Source organism: Mixophyes fleayi, chromosome 1, assembly GCF_038048845.1.
Source record: "Mixophyes fleayi isolate aMixFle1 chromosome 1, aMixFle1.hap1, whole genome shotgun sequence".
NCBI classification, from domain to species: domain Eukaryota; kingdom Metazoa; phylum Chordata; class Amphibia; order Anura; family Limnodynastidae; genus Mixophyes; species Mixophyes fleayi.
The window spans coordinates 25,005,674-25,023,293 of record NC_134402.1 but is presented as its reverse complement, the minus strand read 5'-3'; the positions used below and the strand labels follow the sequence as shown (position 1 = coordinate 25,023,293).

Here is a 17,620-nt window from a genome sequence, read left to right as displayed (position 1 = left end):
CATTGAGGACATTAAAAGCGGATACATACACTGATTTTTAGTTGCTCCTCAAATTGTTGATGTAGATATTTCCCCCAAAGTCACATTTCATCGATTTGGTTTATGGCAGCATATAATATTAGTGCACATATAAGTTCATGACCCTATTTTGCTTTTGGGAATATGCGTGTTATATTATTAGCTTACGAGCAGGGTCTTCTTACCTCTCTGTATTACCTAATATTGTTTTATTACTGTTTACCAATTGTAAAGTGCTATGGAATTTCCAGGCACTATATAAATTAATGTTAATGTTGATGCTGATTTTGATGCTTTTTTATTTCCTCATTGCATATTCTTATAGAGAACATAAACACACATGTTGACATACATTTAAATGGTTGTAATCAATTGGCACTCTTCTGCCTATAGATGTATTTTTCATAAAAAGTATACCTGGAAATTGCAAAAGGTGTCCCATTAAAAGTATTGGAGAAACCTGATATCCACCATCTCCAAGTACCCAGTCCTTATTTAACCACTTACTAAGCAAAGAATGCCCCCACAAATGTGCTCCCTCCATCACCAGCTGAAGCTCACTTAAAAATTTTGTCGACAACAAGAAATCTCATTTTTGCATATGGATGTAATACCGAGTGCACAAGCATGCCTACTCCATATTCAGCAAGTAATATCACCTCAGCCCAGTCTCTGCCCTTCATGCAGCCACTGCCATTTAGTTGAGCTTCTCTTTGCACTTCTGGTAAAAAATTTGTGCATTCATATGAAACTGGATTTGTACTGTGCTCACTCATTTTTGCTACTTATTAATTTAATATTATTGACTACACCATGAGAAACCTAGACAACATTTTGGGTAGAATTTGGAAAACAATCATGCAGTAGACGGCATCAACGTCTTGGTTCCTCAATATAGATTATGCTGGGTTTTTTGAAAAAAAAAAATTAAGTTGTAGTTACTCTTTCAATAATATTTCTGTTTGAATGACACCAGTTTTAGTGGTTTGTATGTCTCAGTAGTAAAGTTTTTTATCAGTGGTTCATATGGTTTATTTAGCATGGGCATGATTTCAACCCAAAGTTGAGCAAACAGCTACAAGTCTCTGTTGGCTTGTATACAAATATATTGTTTCCTATCCTTCAATGTTATTGTAATGCCTCAACAGGTTTTATTTCTAAAGCTGAGTGCTTCTCATCTCTGCTACTCAGGGACCACAAAAGTTCAGATACCAAATGCATCCCCATTCTGTGGCCATTTATAGATTTCCGCATTAAATTTTACCAAACATCTTAATACAGAATATTTTGTTGCCCATTGTATCAGCATGATCAGTGAGCACATTTTAAACTGGATCCATAAACATTTCCAATTTGCATCAAGTTTACTTTTGTCTAGAAAATTCTTCTTTCCTCTGTTATTTAGTTTTACATACCGAAGTAGTGTTTATACAAATGTATTCTTTTACAATTGAAATACAGTTGTAATAAGCATCTTAACCCATTAAAGCAATAGACGGTGCAAAATATTTCTATTCCACCTCCCCTATTCTCTCTGGAGAATGATAAATTATGGAAACTAGAGGAGAGTTAACCATATCCTATTACTAGCTGCTAGTTACAACAAATTGACACTTATTTCAAATGGATATCTGAAGAGAACACAGATTTTAGGTATCTGGGTTTCCATATCTCTGAAACTATTTGTTAAACTCCATTCCTAGTGGTAATTACCGTAAGTTGGCTCGAATAAAAATAAGTTCCCTTTGGAACAAAGGTGTCTACATATGTAGAACCCTTATAGAAATCAATTAAATATTAATTTGAGCCGTTAAACAACATCCTCTTATATTAATGAAACTAAACTTCCTCCAGTCTGCACCACATGGCTACATACTTATATGTACTGGCAATCATCCAAACACTTCTGTAATTTAATTATACATATCATTTAACAGATTTAATAAGCATGATATACAAATCTTTAAACTACTCATAAAAGGCAAAAAAGTGAACACGAAAAATATATTTTTATTTTCAAATGAAAACTCATTTAAAAGATAACTCTTTTGTTTTTAAACATGTCTGTGAATATTTCCTTATACCATAGTGTATTCATTAAAAAAAAACAATCTTGTATTTTGCAGTATCCACTAACAATGATTATGCTTTTCACTGGGGATGTCTACAGCCTTCTGAATTTTCTTAGCTTTGTTCGATGGTTTTTTACTGGCCTGGCTGCTGTTGGACTCATTTATCTACGATACAAACGACCTGAGATGCATCGCCCTTTCAAGGTACACTCACCTCTCTGTCTGTCTGACATTAATCTTGATATGCCGCACTGATCCTTTCTCAGTGTCACAGGAAATTGAGGAAGATTGTGTATCACCAACTAATATAGAGACTTCACTGTGTGTAACTGTAGCTGACAACATAGCTAGCCACTTATATGCAATGGCCCTGGAAACTTTTTGGTGGAATGTTGACAAAAAGTTTGTGTTTTATCGTATGTGATACTAATTTTTTATTTTTTTTCTTAAAAATGTTTCAGTTCTTTAGAAGTAAGAAGAAATAGCCTTTATTCATGAAATGTTCTAGCATAGGATGGTTGAAACTAACTTATTAGCCTATTCTCATCCAAGCTTTAGTTTCGGTACGTCAGTGGTTCAAACCTTGTGTTTGAATGATGATACTTGTGAGGATACCGAGTTTAGCGTAACCTTCTGCGCCGCACAGCTGGCCTACCCGGTACCTATGCAAGGTTCAAAATCACCCAGGCAAATATCCAAAATAACACAAATAAGTTTATTTAACAAAATGGTAGCAACAAACAGCATTAAACATATTTAAATAATAACTTGAAACACATAACACTACAGTCTGGCACAGACAACATACAGGGTATAATGAAACAACTCACCAGTATCCTTGTTACTTTCAGGGACTGCGGTCTATCAACCAGAGCTTCTCCTCTCTCTCCTTTAAGACTACCAACAAACATAGTGGCCCTAAATCACTGGCACTCCGCTTTCAGTGGACACACAGCTCCCCAAGACCTGGAGAGGTAGATCGGGGCAACGGCAGTACTCCAGGGATTGATTGTCCCTTTCCTGTCAGAGGCAGAGATCTATATGTCTCAACGCCAGCCTGACCTCAGCGATCACTTTGTAGTAAATGCCAATTTGCTGTCTTCTCTAGCTGTCTTTTAAGCCCAGAAATGACCTAATCAGCAATTCCAGGACCGGCCTGATTGGTCCTTTTCTGTGTTTACCTTTTCTCCGCTAAACATAGAGACAAGGAGATAGCAGATGAGTCACTTCTGATTTAATTAGGGACAGATATTTTTATGTGGCTATACAGCAGAGTTTGTGTAAACAGGAAAGATCACACTCCACACACACTTACATTTAAATACACAATTCCTTCCACTATAATTAAACATAGAGCTCTGTGTGTGGACCCATTTCCTATGCTAGCACACATCCTGGTGTGATGTACATTCATACAGGACTGGTGGACAATAATCCTTTTTGCCTAGACTGAAACAATGGACTAGTCTGCATGCTAAATATACAAACTGGCAGTTATTTTAACTACTTACAAAATAGAATATACACAAGCTTAAATATGACTGACAAATATGGGGGAACCAGAAGGCTAGAAAAAGTATATGTTTTATAGTCCGCAGTCACCTTCTTCCCTCACAATACTCTAAGCTAATATTTCAAAAGTTTGCCAAGTTATTGTACTGGAAACCATGCTTATTTATGCTGGAATTATTTTGAATTATATTTACATACTTTTAGCTTCAAACTCATTTTCACTATCAATTATTGTATGTTATTTATGTGATTATTAACTGTGTGACCTACTTGTTAAACACCTGTGGAATGACCATAAATAATCATTCAAGTTGGATTAGAGTATAAGCAATATGTATATGCAACTGACAAAATATTATTAACCTTACTGTCCAATTTTACATGAAAATGATGCTACACCTATTAGTCTGCCAGCCTGTATGTACTAAATAAATATCCCCCCTACCCCCAACTGCTTAGCGCAGCTAAAATGTAAAACTGTTCAATGGTTCTTCCTAGAAGATTATGTGAAGGAAAACAATGTAAATATAATATGAACATGATGTAGCCAACTAGTCATTTATCTTGTATGTACAATTCATAATGATATTTAGTTTATTTAATTTGCTCTTATTTCAGGTGCCAATTATTATTCCAGCATTGTTCTCCTTCGCCTGTCTGCTTATGGTTACTTTGTCACTATATTCAGACCCCATAAACACTGGGATTGGCTTTGCAATCACCCTAACTGGTGTCCCTGTCTACTATCTCTTCATCTTCTGGGATAAGAAGCCAAAATGGTTCAGGACCTTTTCAGGTACAGTAGACTGCGTTGTAATGTAGGAAAAGAAAAACTTTGAATTAAACACAATGCGTCAGTAAATCACTATGTGCTTGAGAGGTATTTGATATCAGATTAAATAACTGATGAAAGTAAAATTTGGATTTTAATCAGGGCCATAACATGCAATCACCGAGCTCCATCGCAACATGTGTGATGTGCTCAGCCATGCTGGTCTATATGCTACATAGGGCCCAATTATGCTCTGCTGAGCCAGCCCCTACACATGCACAAGAGAGCAGAGGCCTTCATGGAGGATGGACCAGCATAGGGGGACTATATGCTACATAGGGCCCAATTATGCTCTGCTGAGCCAGCCCCTAAACATACACAAGAGAGCAGAGGCCTTCATAGAGGATGGACCAGCATAGCTGGACTATCCTCACCACCCGGCTCCATAGCAGCTGAATGGATTGCTGCAGCTGTAGTTCCACTCTTTATAGTGTCACATATACAATATGTCATTTATCATTTACTAGTTTTCAATATTCATTTTTATTACAACATACTTCCAAAAACACAACTATGATTAAACACATTTACTGAGTATCCTAAAGCTTGCTGATATTTATCTGTCCTCAATGAGGTAATGGTTTTGTCATTATGTGGAGGTTCGGCGCCCTTTGCTCCGCTGTCCCACCATGAGTCAAGTCTTAAAAAATTGAGATTGTCCCTTGAAATCAAAGATTGCTGAGACCTTATTGCGAAAATACCTGATTTTCATAAAATCTGTTTTGGTGACTAGAATGTAACATACAATCCTGGGTAAATGATCCATCTTATTTGAAGCTTAACAAATACATATTTAAATGGTTGTGCAGAACATAGTTATTAGGTTCATTTACAAATAAGCATGAATCTTCCTAATCAATACATGAAGCAGCACATATGGCTAAAGAGGTCTCATTTGTTATCAGCAGCTTAATTATAGGTTAAAAGTTAAAGTGGCAAATTTACAATGCAACTCATTCTATCCAATAGATGCAATAATCCTTAAATGAGTTGATCATCTGTCTAAGACATGTAAACTAATTTACATTTCAGCACATAAGCTGCTTTATATATGTTAACCAATATAAATTTAACTCCTTCGTTCCCAAGGGTGGGGGAGGCCCCAGCTTTCTTCTTCCTTACAGTATTTATAAACATAGACTTGATCAGGGCACGTAATTGACACTAGGGAGTGTTACCCATGTGAGTGTGCCTGTGCATGGATATTGCTTCTTAATATATTGTGGCCTTATAAACAAAAACAGTGTAAGTCAGAAATAAGGTCAATAAAACAAATGATCGTAGTTTATTAGGTGTTTCCGCTGCATTTTTATAGGGCTAGAGGTCATGAAACTGCAATGATTGGAAATAATTATGACATAAAACATTATCAGTGATCACATTCATCCTGAATGCAAATCTTTTCCAGATATGTGTTGTATAATGGAAAAGATTTTACTAATGGATAGAAGTTACTAAATAGCCACCTTTTGTATGTGTGTGTGTGTGTGTGTGTGTGTGTGTGTCTGTTTTTAAGTTACACCCTTCTTACCTTTTAACATACAGCATTAGTGTCCTGATGAATAAAACTTCTAGTTTTACAACTGTGAAATCAATTTTCAAAATTCGCGCTGAAAATAATTTGTAACATGTATTTAAAATGTTTTTTTCTTTCACAACAAAATCTAGGAAGAAAAAGTAAAAACAGATGTACTCTAGTATATAGAGCATAAACTCAATGCTATAACTATCCTAGGTGCAGGTGTTATGACCACCAGGGCATCATCTGCCTTAGGGAATCCCTATCAGGCAACGTCTGTGCAACAATAAATATGTATATGCAAAACATATACATAAAACTATAAAAATATTCATCACATTTTCCTCATTTTCTTACATCATAAAACAAAATGGGTTAAATATATGTATTTTAATACAAGTAAAATAGTTGATAGAAAAACCTTTAGGTACAATACAGCTGGGGGCCTATCTGGGTAAATCTCTACCATCTGTCCACATGTGAACAATGCAATTGTCATCCATTGTTATTTATAATATTCAAGTTCCATCAGATTAAACGGAGAGTTACAAATTCCAAATCATTCCAGGGATTCTCAATGGGATTGAGGTCTAGACTTTGACTTGATCACTTATGTTTTTTGTTGTTGTATTAAACCACTCCAGTGTAGCTTTATATAATTTAATGGTAAATAAACATATTTCTCAGTTTATTGCCATGTGTGATATTTAGAAAGAAGTGTATACTCGTAAATACAATATACAATAAATACTCTAGTTAGCAAATTTTAAACCAGTGTTCTCAATATAAAAATATAATATAATTGGACTTGGAGTGTCACTTTTTGTGGAAAGTTTTGCTTAGTATCTTAAATCTACTGCATTTCAGTAAACAACACAAAGTATCCTTACATATTATTTTAACAACCACTGCAGTCCAAAGCAATGCTTAAGGCCAGCAAATCATTATAACACATCTAATTAAAATATGTTTTTCTAGCAAGCAGGTAGTTCTATACAGGTCATAATACTATTGAACTCTTTCAGTGAGGGAGGATGGGACACTTAAAAGAACAGATCGAATCGTTTAAGAAACTTACTGGCTAAATGCTATTTTCTAGCTGTTTATTACACACAAAGTCACAGCCAAAATCTGTAATGTTCCTCAATTCTGCTGCACATAGCATTATGTTCTCTATAATGACTCAGAAATAAATTGTAGCAAAAACTCTGCATGTAGAAAATAACTTATATATATGCAAAGGAAACATTTTGTGCCTTGTGTATATGCTGTATTAAGTACTCGTCTATATGTGTGTATACTACATGAAAACAACATACAACCACAATTCATTGGCAGAATAGAATAGTTTGGGTGAGATAGGAGAATTGAACCAGTGACGTTAATATACTCCTACGTTTATGTGGAATTTACTTAAAGAATTCTCTATCCCACATGAGATAGAAATAGACATGTCGGGCCAGATTCATCAAGGAATGTCAATGGTGATATTGTGCATACAATCCATAAAATCACTCTGCGCTTGCCCAGGATGCAGCAGTGTTCAATTAATCTTCAACACTTACTACAGGGAAGAAATGGTGCTGGGAAGGGGTGTTTTGCCCATAGTCAATGTACAGTAAAGGTGTGCCAATCACGAGTGCAAGCAGCAGGAGCAACTGAAGGCATTAATAACATAATAATAAATGTATTTCATGGAAAAATAAAAGGAATATAACACTTTTTTAAATGTTTTATCAGTAATATCTATTATTAACACTTAACATTAATTGAATAGGTTTTTTTATATTTTTGTGCGGTCTTTTGTGATTATATATTCCACATATGTATTGGACATATCCTGCAGTGTCTAGTAGAGCAGAACATACCTACACTCATCAGAACACGCATGTACACATCCGTTTCTTGTTGAATTCTAGCGTAATTATACCCGATTTACATGTGTTTTAAAACAAATGCACATTGTGCTCAGCAGGGCCGGACTGGCCATCTGGCACTTCTGGCATTTGCCAGAAGGGCCGATGGCTGTATGGGCCGGTCCGGTTCCTGCACTTTCATTTTTTATTTTTTTTTTAAACTTCCGCGGGGCCGCCTGATGACGTCACATCATGCCGACGCAGCCGCCCAGGAGCCTTCGGTAAGTTGGTGCGCTGTTTTTCTTTGTAATCCGTCCAGGGGATAGTGACAGGTACTGCGGAGGGGGGCTGGGGTGGGCAATAACTAAAAATTACTGCAGGGGGAAGAAAATGTCTGCAGGGGGAAGGGGGGGGTGAGTGAGTGACAATGCAGCAGGGGAAATGGGGGTGGGTGAGTGACAATGTATGTAGGGGATAGGGGGGGTGAGTGACAATGTATGCAGGGGAAAGGGGGGGTGAGTGACAATGTATGCATGGGAAAGGGGGGGATGAGTGACAATGTATGCAGGGGAAAGGGGGGTGTGAGTGACAATGTATGCAGGGGAAAGGGGGGGTGAGTGACAATGTATGCATGGGAAAAGGGGGGGTGAGTGACAATGTATGCAGGGGAAAGGGGGGGGTGAGTGAAAATGTACGCAGGGGAAAGGGCGGGGGGTGAGTGACAATGTATGCAGGGAAAATGGGGATGAGTGACAATGTATGCAGGGAAAGGCGGGTGAGTGACAATGTCTGCAGGGGGAAGGGGGCTGAGTGAAAATGTCTGCAGGGGGAAGGGGGGGGTGAGTGACAAGGTCTGCAGGGGGAAGGGGGGTGAGTGAAAATGTCTGCAGGGGGAAGGGGGGGTGAGTGACAAGGTCTGCAGGGGGAAGGGGGGTGAGTGACAATATCTGCAGGGGGAATGGGGGGGGGTGAGTGACAATGTCTGCAGGGGGAAGGGGGGGGTGAGTGACAATGTATGCATGGGAAAGAGGGGGTGAGTGACAATGTATGCATGGGAAAGGGGGGGTGAGTACCAATGTCTGCAGGGGGAAGGGGGGGTGAGTGACAATGTCTGCAGGGGGAAGGGGGTGAGTGAAAATGTCTGCAGGAGGAAGGGGGGTGAGTGAAAATGTCTGCAGGGGGAAGGGGGGTGAAAATATCTGCAGGGGGCAATGACTGTAGGAGGGGGACAATAAAAATGGCCAATGTGTGACAGTATATGACTATAATGTGTCTGGGGGACAGTATATGACTATAATGTGTGTGGGGGGACAGTATATGACTGTAATGTGTGTGGGGGGACAGTATATGACTGTAATGTGTGTGGGGGGCAGTATATGACTGTAATGTGTGTGGGGGGACAGTATATGACTGTAATGTGTGTGGGGGGACAGTATATGACTATAATGTGTGTGGGGGACAGTATATGACTATAATGTGTGTGGGGGACAGTATATGACTATAATGTGTGCTATTAAGTGAATGTGGGGCTGTTTGGGGAAAATGAGGTATATTTATTGAATGTGATTATGAATTATTTAATGCCTGAGATGGTTGTGGGAAATGGTTATTTTTATTAAACATAAATGCTATTTATTTTCTTGCTGGGGTCGTTTGGAGGGAGGGAAATAGGTTAACTTATTAAATGGGAATACTATTAATTTAATGTTTGGGGCTGGTTGTAGGGAGATAGGTATATTTATTAAATGTATATACTATTTAATGTCAGGGCTAGTTGGAGGGAAATAGATGTATTTATCAAATGTGAATACTATTATTTTAATGTTGGGGCTGAAGTGAGGCCTAAATATAAAACGTGGCTGCTATATTGATTTAACACCGGTGCTGGTTGGAGTTTTCTAAATTTCATGTAGCCATTTTTTTTTTCTAATAGGGCCTCCAACATTCCAGGATCCAGACAAGCAGCAACTGATCTAAAGACTCTGCCCTCTGTCACACTGTCACCCTCCTCTGCCCTCTGTCCCCCTCCTCTGCCCTCTGTCACGCTGTCCTCTTTCTGCTGCCCTGTCCCCCTCCTCTGCCCTCTGTCACACTGTCCCCCTCCTCTGCCCTCTGTCACACTGTCCCCCTCCTCTGCCCTCTGTCACGCTGCCCCCTCTCCTCTGCCCTCTGTCACGCTGTCCACTCCTCTGGCCTCAGTCCCCCTCTTCTTGCCTCTGTCACACTGTCCCCCTCCTCTCCCTCTGTCACGCTGTCCCCTACTTTGGCCTCTGTCACGCTGTTCCCTCTCCTCTGCCACGCTACCTCTCACTCTGTCCCCTCTGCTGCGAGAAAGCCAGAAAAAAACAAAACATAAACTCATCAATCCACGCTGCATCGGGACCCAGCATTCTCCCTCTCTCTCACGCAGCTTGTCACTATAGTGACCAAACCATGCGGCACCGGGACCCAGCATTCTCCCTCTCTCTCACGCAGCTTGTCTATAGTGACAAGCTGCATGAGAGAGGAGGATGCTGGGTCCCTGCTCCGCGCGGATTGGTGAGTTTATGTTTTGTTTTGTTTTTTTCTGGCTTTCCCGCGGCACCCATGGGAGCCTCGGTGCACACTTTTGGAACCGCTGGTGTAGACAATAACACCAAGTAATGGAGTAACTATTACTCAATTTGGTGGAAGTCCCAAAAACTAAGCATACTTCTAAGGCACAAGTTATGTTGGTGATAAGCCTTAATTTCTCAAATCCTTGTTTAACTGAAGTCACTCTCCCTCTTTCTTCCTTTGATGTTATGGAACTATCAATTTATCATAGACTGTATTCTATTATTTGTAGTCTTTCATATTTCACCATAAAACTTTTATATTTTTAATTTGGGTTCATTACTTGTGGCCAAAGCACACATGATAGTAGAACATCTCTAAAGTGAAGTGTGTAAGCTAAATATAGTATAGACATACTTAAAACTAAACAATATTTATTCTTTTAGAAATGCATTCCCAAAATTAGGTTTGTAATTATTCCAAATGAACACCGGACGTGCTCCAGGGTCTAGTCCTGCTTCATTACCAATGTGGAGTTACCAAGAGCTTTAGTCACATGTCTGCAAATGGGCCTGTAGTTCTAGTTGGTAATATTAAATGTGGGGTTTAATTTCTCTGCAGTTTATCATGATCACTCTTTGGTTTAGATCACTGGCTCTTTTGTGCTTAGGATTAAAGTGGAATGGGTAGGTCTACCTACTTATGGTTATTTGTTGCAGTATCATCAACATTTATTTATATAGCGCCAGCAAATTCCGTAGTGCTTTACAATTGGTAGTATATAAGCGCTGCCAAGTGGGGGATACATTATAAAGGCTACCCATCCTTCCCATTAAGTTTGCTTAAGTTGTGATTTTGCTCTTGTTTTTAACTTACAGTACAAGCAATGACCCCACATTTCAACAACACAAGAAGATATTGGGATCAATAACACATTAGATTACTGCACTTTATGACACTACAACTTTCTGGAAAAATGTATTATCTTTGAGTACTATTTTGCTATGGAGTTATTGTTGAGGATTTGTTTTTCAATAAATTCAAGTACTTAAAGTGCAGCTTTCTTGGCCCTCCAAAGTAATAAAGTATGTTCTTAGCAAAATAACATTTATAGAACATTATAACATTCTTCTAAAGCAATGAATGAAAAATGCTCTTTGCTGCAGTGTCAAGTTCACTTAAGTTGATTCTCTAAGCTGGAAGGACAATACATTTGCTGTATTGCAGTATTCTTGCATTCTAGCTGTCCTTTACAAACTAATTGAATCTGTGATTAATGTGCAGTTCTAATTGATTCAGTGTATCCATAGACAAAGTGTGGCCCAGATTTATTAGAAAACAATCTACTATTTTGCATAAGGATCACTTCATGACTCAATTTACTTTCTTCAATCTAAGCCTATAGACCCTGGAACATCAACATATAAAATAAACATGGGTTTGTTTCTTGTAAATATACTCAATTCACGGACTTAGACAATTAAGGCATAAAATATAGTAGCTGCCAATGTGAAAATGTAAAGAATCAATTGGTTTGGTCCTATTTAGTGAGTTGTTTTTGTTTGTTGCTTTTTTTGTTAGTATTATTTAGTGGTATTATATATTGGGGGGTATTCAATTGTCGGCGGAATTGCCGAAAATCCCGCGGTCCGCGCACGATTAACGATATAACGGTAATCGTGCGCGGAAAAACATGTAATACGGTAATTTACTCGCTGGATTTCAGCTCGCAGCTCCCTGAGCCGCGAGCTGAAATCCAGCTACAAATTACCGTATTACATGTATTAGTTTTTCCGCGGCGGGATTTTCGGTGATCCCGCCAACAATTGAATATGCCCCATTGTATCATTTAATTCTGAGAAATTGTTAGGTGGATCTAAGCACAAAACCTAAAACACATTAACACAATTTCCAAGTATGGGAGATTTATACGTGATTTTGATAGAGATAAATAAGCAGTATATCATGACTTGCAACAGAGTTATAATCCCAGTCTTTGATGGCTTTGGGCTTCCATGATGATCACTAGATGATAGTGTTGTATTGTTAAGCGTAAAGAACATTACAATATTTGTCATACTCAACAATATTGTATCACAGATAAATGGGGCCTTTGCTGCTCCAGATATATTAAATCCCTCAGTGTAGTGAGCTAGTAGTATTACTATAGGATGGCTTAAACAGTTATTGTACCTAAGAGAATTAACAGTACTTAGTGGTAGTAATACATAGGAAAAAATAACAGTGAGTCAGTCTTTATGAAGTATAATGTCATTTTATTTTTTGCATTTCATCAGTTTCCTACTGTACATGTCACTTACATGCAATAACGTTCTTTCATTTTTAGCATGATGTTGATTACTGTTCTAGTTTCTCCATAGCTTTTAGTACAATATGTGCTTCTTTTTTTCTTATGGATAAGCATTTATCATTATGCTAATGTTCTAATCCAATGTCTAGGACTTTAAGCCTAATACATTTTTTCGAAACCTCCTCTCAGCATTAATCTTTGATTTTCCTATTTCATTTGTAGTCATTTGACCATTGATTTGACCTTCATTGTTATTGGGATAAAGCAGGCTGGGGATGCTGAATGTCACAGAGAGATGTCATGTAAAATAAAAATACATTATGTATATTGTGTTATGACAGGTAAAAGCTTTACCAGATGATGATACTGATTTATAAATCATCTGAAAGAAACTCCTCCTTCAATAGCCTCTACTTACCATTATTATTATTATTTTTCTTTTTACAGATAGAGTCACCACATTGCTGCAAATACTTCTGGAAGTTGTGCCAGCTGAAGAGAATATTTCCTAAGAAAAACTCAAATCTAATAATATGCTGAACCCCTCCAGCTGCAGTTCTACATGTTGTGTTACTGGGGGACCAAATATAAAGTTACAACGAGATATTAAGCTATTCACTGCTTCTGCAGATACATATTTTAATTTATAGTAAAGGACAACAGAACTGCTTATTCATTGCTTCCACTTTCATGTTAACTTATTAGAAGTGCAAAATACACCTTAGGACACTTAATCATAATGGGCTGATCAGGGCCGGACTGGGACTCAAAATATTCCCTGGCATTTAAAGTACCTCAGTTCTTGCAGGACAGAAACTGTGCCGCCGCTGAGCAGCGGCACCGAACAAGGCGTGACCACATTCTGTTGTGGGTGTGGCCAACATGGAGCAATGATACATTCATTAAAATAAAACATTGCATTTATCACACCATCCCCGAGGCACATTATGACACCCCCAGCCCACTATACTTATCTATGCTTCTGGTGCTGCTGACATCAATCAGGCTGGGAACTTTCTGTAGAGTGAGCAGGGAAGCTCCCTCCTGCTAACCAGAGCTGGATTAACGCTTGGGGGCCCCTATTATGTAACATGACTATCATTTTAAACAAATGTTAGACAAATACACAGGCAATACTGTTAGTTGCACGCAGCTCTGCCTTCACAAGCAGTACAGTGTGAAGCGGGACATACCTCCCAACTGTCCTTGTAGTCAGACAAAATCTCACTAAACGAGACAGTCACCAAAATTCGGGATTTCACCACCAGATTCAGGACAGTTGGCAGACTGTCCTGCTCCCTCCTACCTGTCTTGTTACTTTCACCACCTGTGGATGCTGGTGTCTTTAGTTCGGTTGCTGCTTGTCTGGATACTATAATGTTGGAGGCCCTATTTGGGGAAAAAAATGGGTACATGTAATTTAGAAAACTCCAACCAGCCCTGGTGTTTAATCAATACAACCCATGTTTTATAATTAGGCCTCCCTCCAGCCCCAACATTAACATACTAGTATTCACATTAAATATAAATAGCTGCTAATAATGACAAATAAACCTATTTCCATCCCTCCAAACAACCCCAGCAATAAATTAAATAGCATTTACGTTTAATAAATATACCTATTTCCCACAACCATCACTGTCATTAAATAATTTATATTCACATTTTTTTCCCAAACAGCCCCACTTTCAGTTAATAGCCCCCAAACCACCCCAGCATTAAATTAAATTAAAGGTCCAATCACCCCATTTTAAATTGCTAGGCCCTATTATTAAATTAACCCACATCACCCCACAAATAAAATAGCACAAATTAAATAATTAGACCCCACCTAAACTCCACCATTAAATTAATAGCCTACCTCCCACATTATATTAACATTCTCCTCCTTACTTCATGCCTGAGTACATGCCCCCAATTTATATTATGCCACACAGTAGTGCCCCAAAATTATATTGTACCACACAGTAGTACCCCAAATCATATACCACACAGTAGTGCCCTAAGTTGATATGTGACCAGGAAGTGTCCACTGCTTGAACCGGCCCATCTGACCATCGGCCCTTCTGGCATTTGCCAGAAAGGCCAGGTGGCCAGTCCGGCCCTGGGCCTGATACATTAAGGAAAGTTAAGCAAAAAATCGAGTACGTTTTCTTAATCAAGTTTTCTGGACAAAACCATGTTACACTAAAAAGGGGTGCAAATGAGTTTATTATTTTGGAAATAAGGAAAATACAGGCTGTTTTTTCATGTAGCACACAAATATTTAATAGCTTATTTGTACACTGAATTTAAAGTTGATATAGGACATACCCTACCTCAACTATAAATCTGCCATCAGATTTTAAATTTACCTCCCCCAATGCAACATGGTTTTGCCTTACTTGCTTACTTTTGCTTAACGTCCCTTAATAAATCAGACCCAATGTAATTATTTTATACCTTTTAGATACTTACCATCAATAATTAACCACCATCACTCTCACAAAATAAAACCACAGAAAGAGAATTGTATTCAGGCTACAGCAGTGGACCCTAATACCCTTCAAGGGCCGAATGTGCAGCCATCTATCCATCGATAGCTGCACATTACCCTTAATTTCAGTAGTAAGTTAAGACAATATATTTAATATAAAATAGAGTCACCACTTGAAAAATAATGCTCCACGTGCCCACAGATCCAACTTCTACTCTAAAAATTCCTTCAGACTTCCTCACATGTCACTCAAACTCCCCACATGCTATTGAGACCTCCTCAAATACCCCCACCACTCACTTCCAATTAACAGCTAGTGACCAAAGTCAGTTAGGATTCAGAAATCACAGACTTTCCCATGCAGGAGAGTGGGAGATCCTCTGATCTCACTTAAATGCCCTATGTTGTGTGGTCACATAATGCAGAAGCGGCTTCTCTTATCACACTGTACTGTATGAAACTCTGAGCTTCACCTGCAGCCCCAGTTATGAATTATTCAATAACAGTCAGACAAATAGCATAAACCTGGAAACAGCTGGAGTCAGTGGTGAAACTACCATGGGGGCAGCACCTCTCCAAGGCTCCTGCACCACATTCCCCATGCAGCAGTGCACTCACACCACAGAATACACACTGACACTGCAGAGTGCAGAGCGGAGTCCTCATCTGAGTGGTCAGACTACACATTCTCAGAAGAGGCCCCATCTCTGCTCTTTTCACTGTAGAACAGGGGGCCTGGGAGGATAAACTCCATTGCCACACCTCTACCCAAGTTTTGCTCTGGTTTCCGATGCTCCTGACTAGAGACCGCAGGAGAAAGCTCATCGAGCTTTTGGACACCCAAGACTGCCTGTTGTCTATCAATGGTCTCCAGTTTAAGAGAATTGGTACTGTGCAGGTGTTAACTGACCATGATTTCCATGGACTGTGTCAGTTCTTAAAGACTTAGCTTTGGAATTTTGTATTACTAACTATGTTTATGGAGTTTAACTTTTTAACACAGACATGTTGTGCTGCCTGACAGATGTAGTACTGCAGTATATTTCAACTTACAGTTCAATGCAGCAGAACAGAAAACTGTGTGCAATGCTGAACGGAGTAAATAACATGCCTTAATGAATATATGTATTCCTTACAATAGCCACCTCTATAAAGGTTAATGAAAACACAGTGAAGCTTTAAGATAGTATTATACCTTCAAACATTTGGAATTTGATATTCGTGACAGAGAGTACCTCTGAATAGGGGCTATGGCAATGCAGGGGCTTAGCCATGTCATGTTTGGATGTCTCATGTGCCCAGGGGTTGTACCTAGCACTAATGATATACTAGACTGTCCCCACACTTCTCCAACACCAAGTGTATCTGCCACTGCTAATATACTTCCTAACTGTCCTGGCAGTTGGGAAAAAAGTCTTGACTATTGGGATGGTGCTACAGTACCCTATGATTGGGGCAGTTGGTAGTTATGTAATGTCAGCACAAAATTTAAATGAAACAGTGCAAAGTTCAACACAGTCCTAGGAAAGCCAAGATTCTTGGCAGTTGTGGTTTATGATTTGTAAATTGTGATTTGTAGTGGTAGGAAGATTCTACTTTGGTAAATGTATCTGCTGTCTTAAAACTGCATGGCTACCATGCAACCTTTTGTTCCGGATTGTAGAGACTGCAATACATATAGATGGACCTACTAAGCTTATGCCATTGCCATCTGGCAGCATTCATAATTTCCATTCCCACTTTTCCATTAAACACTCTCTTCTGTGCTTTCATCAACTTAATTAAAGTTAGTATTCTGCATACATAAATTCTACAATGTATACTTCAAGGTGCACACATCTTTCTACAAACAGGTTTTTAAGCATTGGTTATGATATGAACACACTAAATATATTTTCTACTGTCTTTTCTCACATTCAGAATTATCATTGCTATTGTTAAAAACCTAATTATTTTAAATTGCATTTAGCCATACCAACAATAAATATGCTATGCACTATGATGAAGCATATACCCTTGTGTATCAAAATCCCATTGTCCCAGAGATGATAAGCTTGTAAGCAGGGACCTCTTACCTCTATCTATATGTATAAATCAGTATTTTTTATTGCTGTTTGTTACTAATTGTAAAGTGCTATGGAATTTGCTGGCACTATATAAATAAATTATGATGATATTCACAAATCTACAAACATAGGTGTAGCATGATTTTACAGAGGCAGTTTTTTCTCTTTTATATAAAAATACAATGTGGTAAATAAGGTATTTAATGTTTCTGATATGTTAATCACATCCAGTTTGGTCTCATTCTGTTCGCAATTACATAAGAATGATTCCGGTTGTGTTTATGAAGCATTTGCACATTGCGAACACTAGACATAAGTGATATTAGATTTCATACACCAAATTGCAATTCCATACATGCTATAAAGAAACCAGTTTATACAGGTTCAGGGGCGGAAGCCTGAGGCTGTACACTTGGCCCCACA

General features: G+C 38.5%; 1 protein-coding gene across 1 annotated transcript in view; it reads left to right on the top strand.

Annotated features, from left to right (window-relative positions):
• Positions 1 to 17,323, top strand: part of LOC142109131 (cystine/glutamate transporter-like) — a 129,446-nt gene extending 112,123 nt beyond the window's left edge. Inside the window, exons 10-12 of the mRNA XM_075193226.1 lie at positions 2,145 to 2,294; positions 4,221 to 4,398; positions 13,103 to 17,323. Coding sequence (XP_075049327.1) covers positions 2,145 to 2,294; positions 4,221 to 4,398; positions 13,103 to 13,167 — 393 coding nt within the window. The 3' untranslated portion in view covers positions 13,168 to 17,323. The remainder of the gene's footprint in view (positions 1 to 2,144; positions 2,295 to 4,220; positions 4,399 to 13,102) is intronic.
• The last annotated feature ends 297 nt before the right edge of the window (positions 17,324 to 17,620 follow it).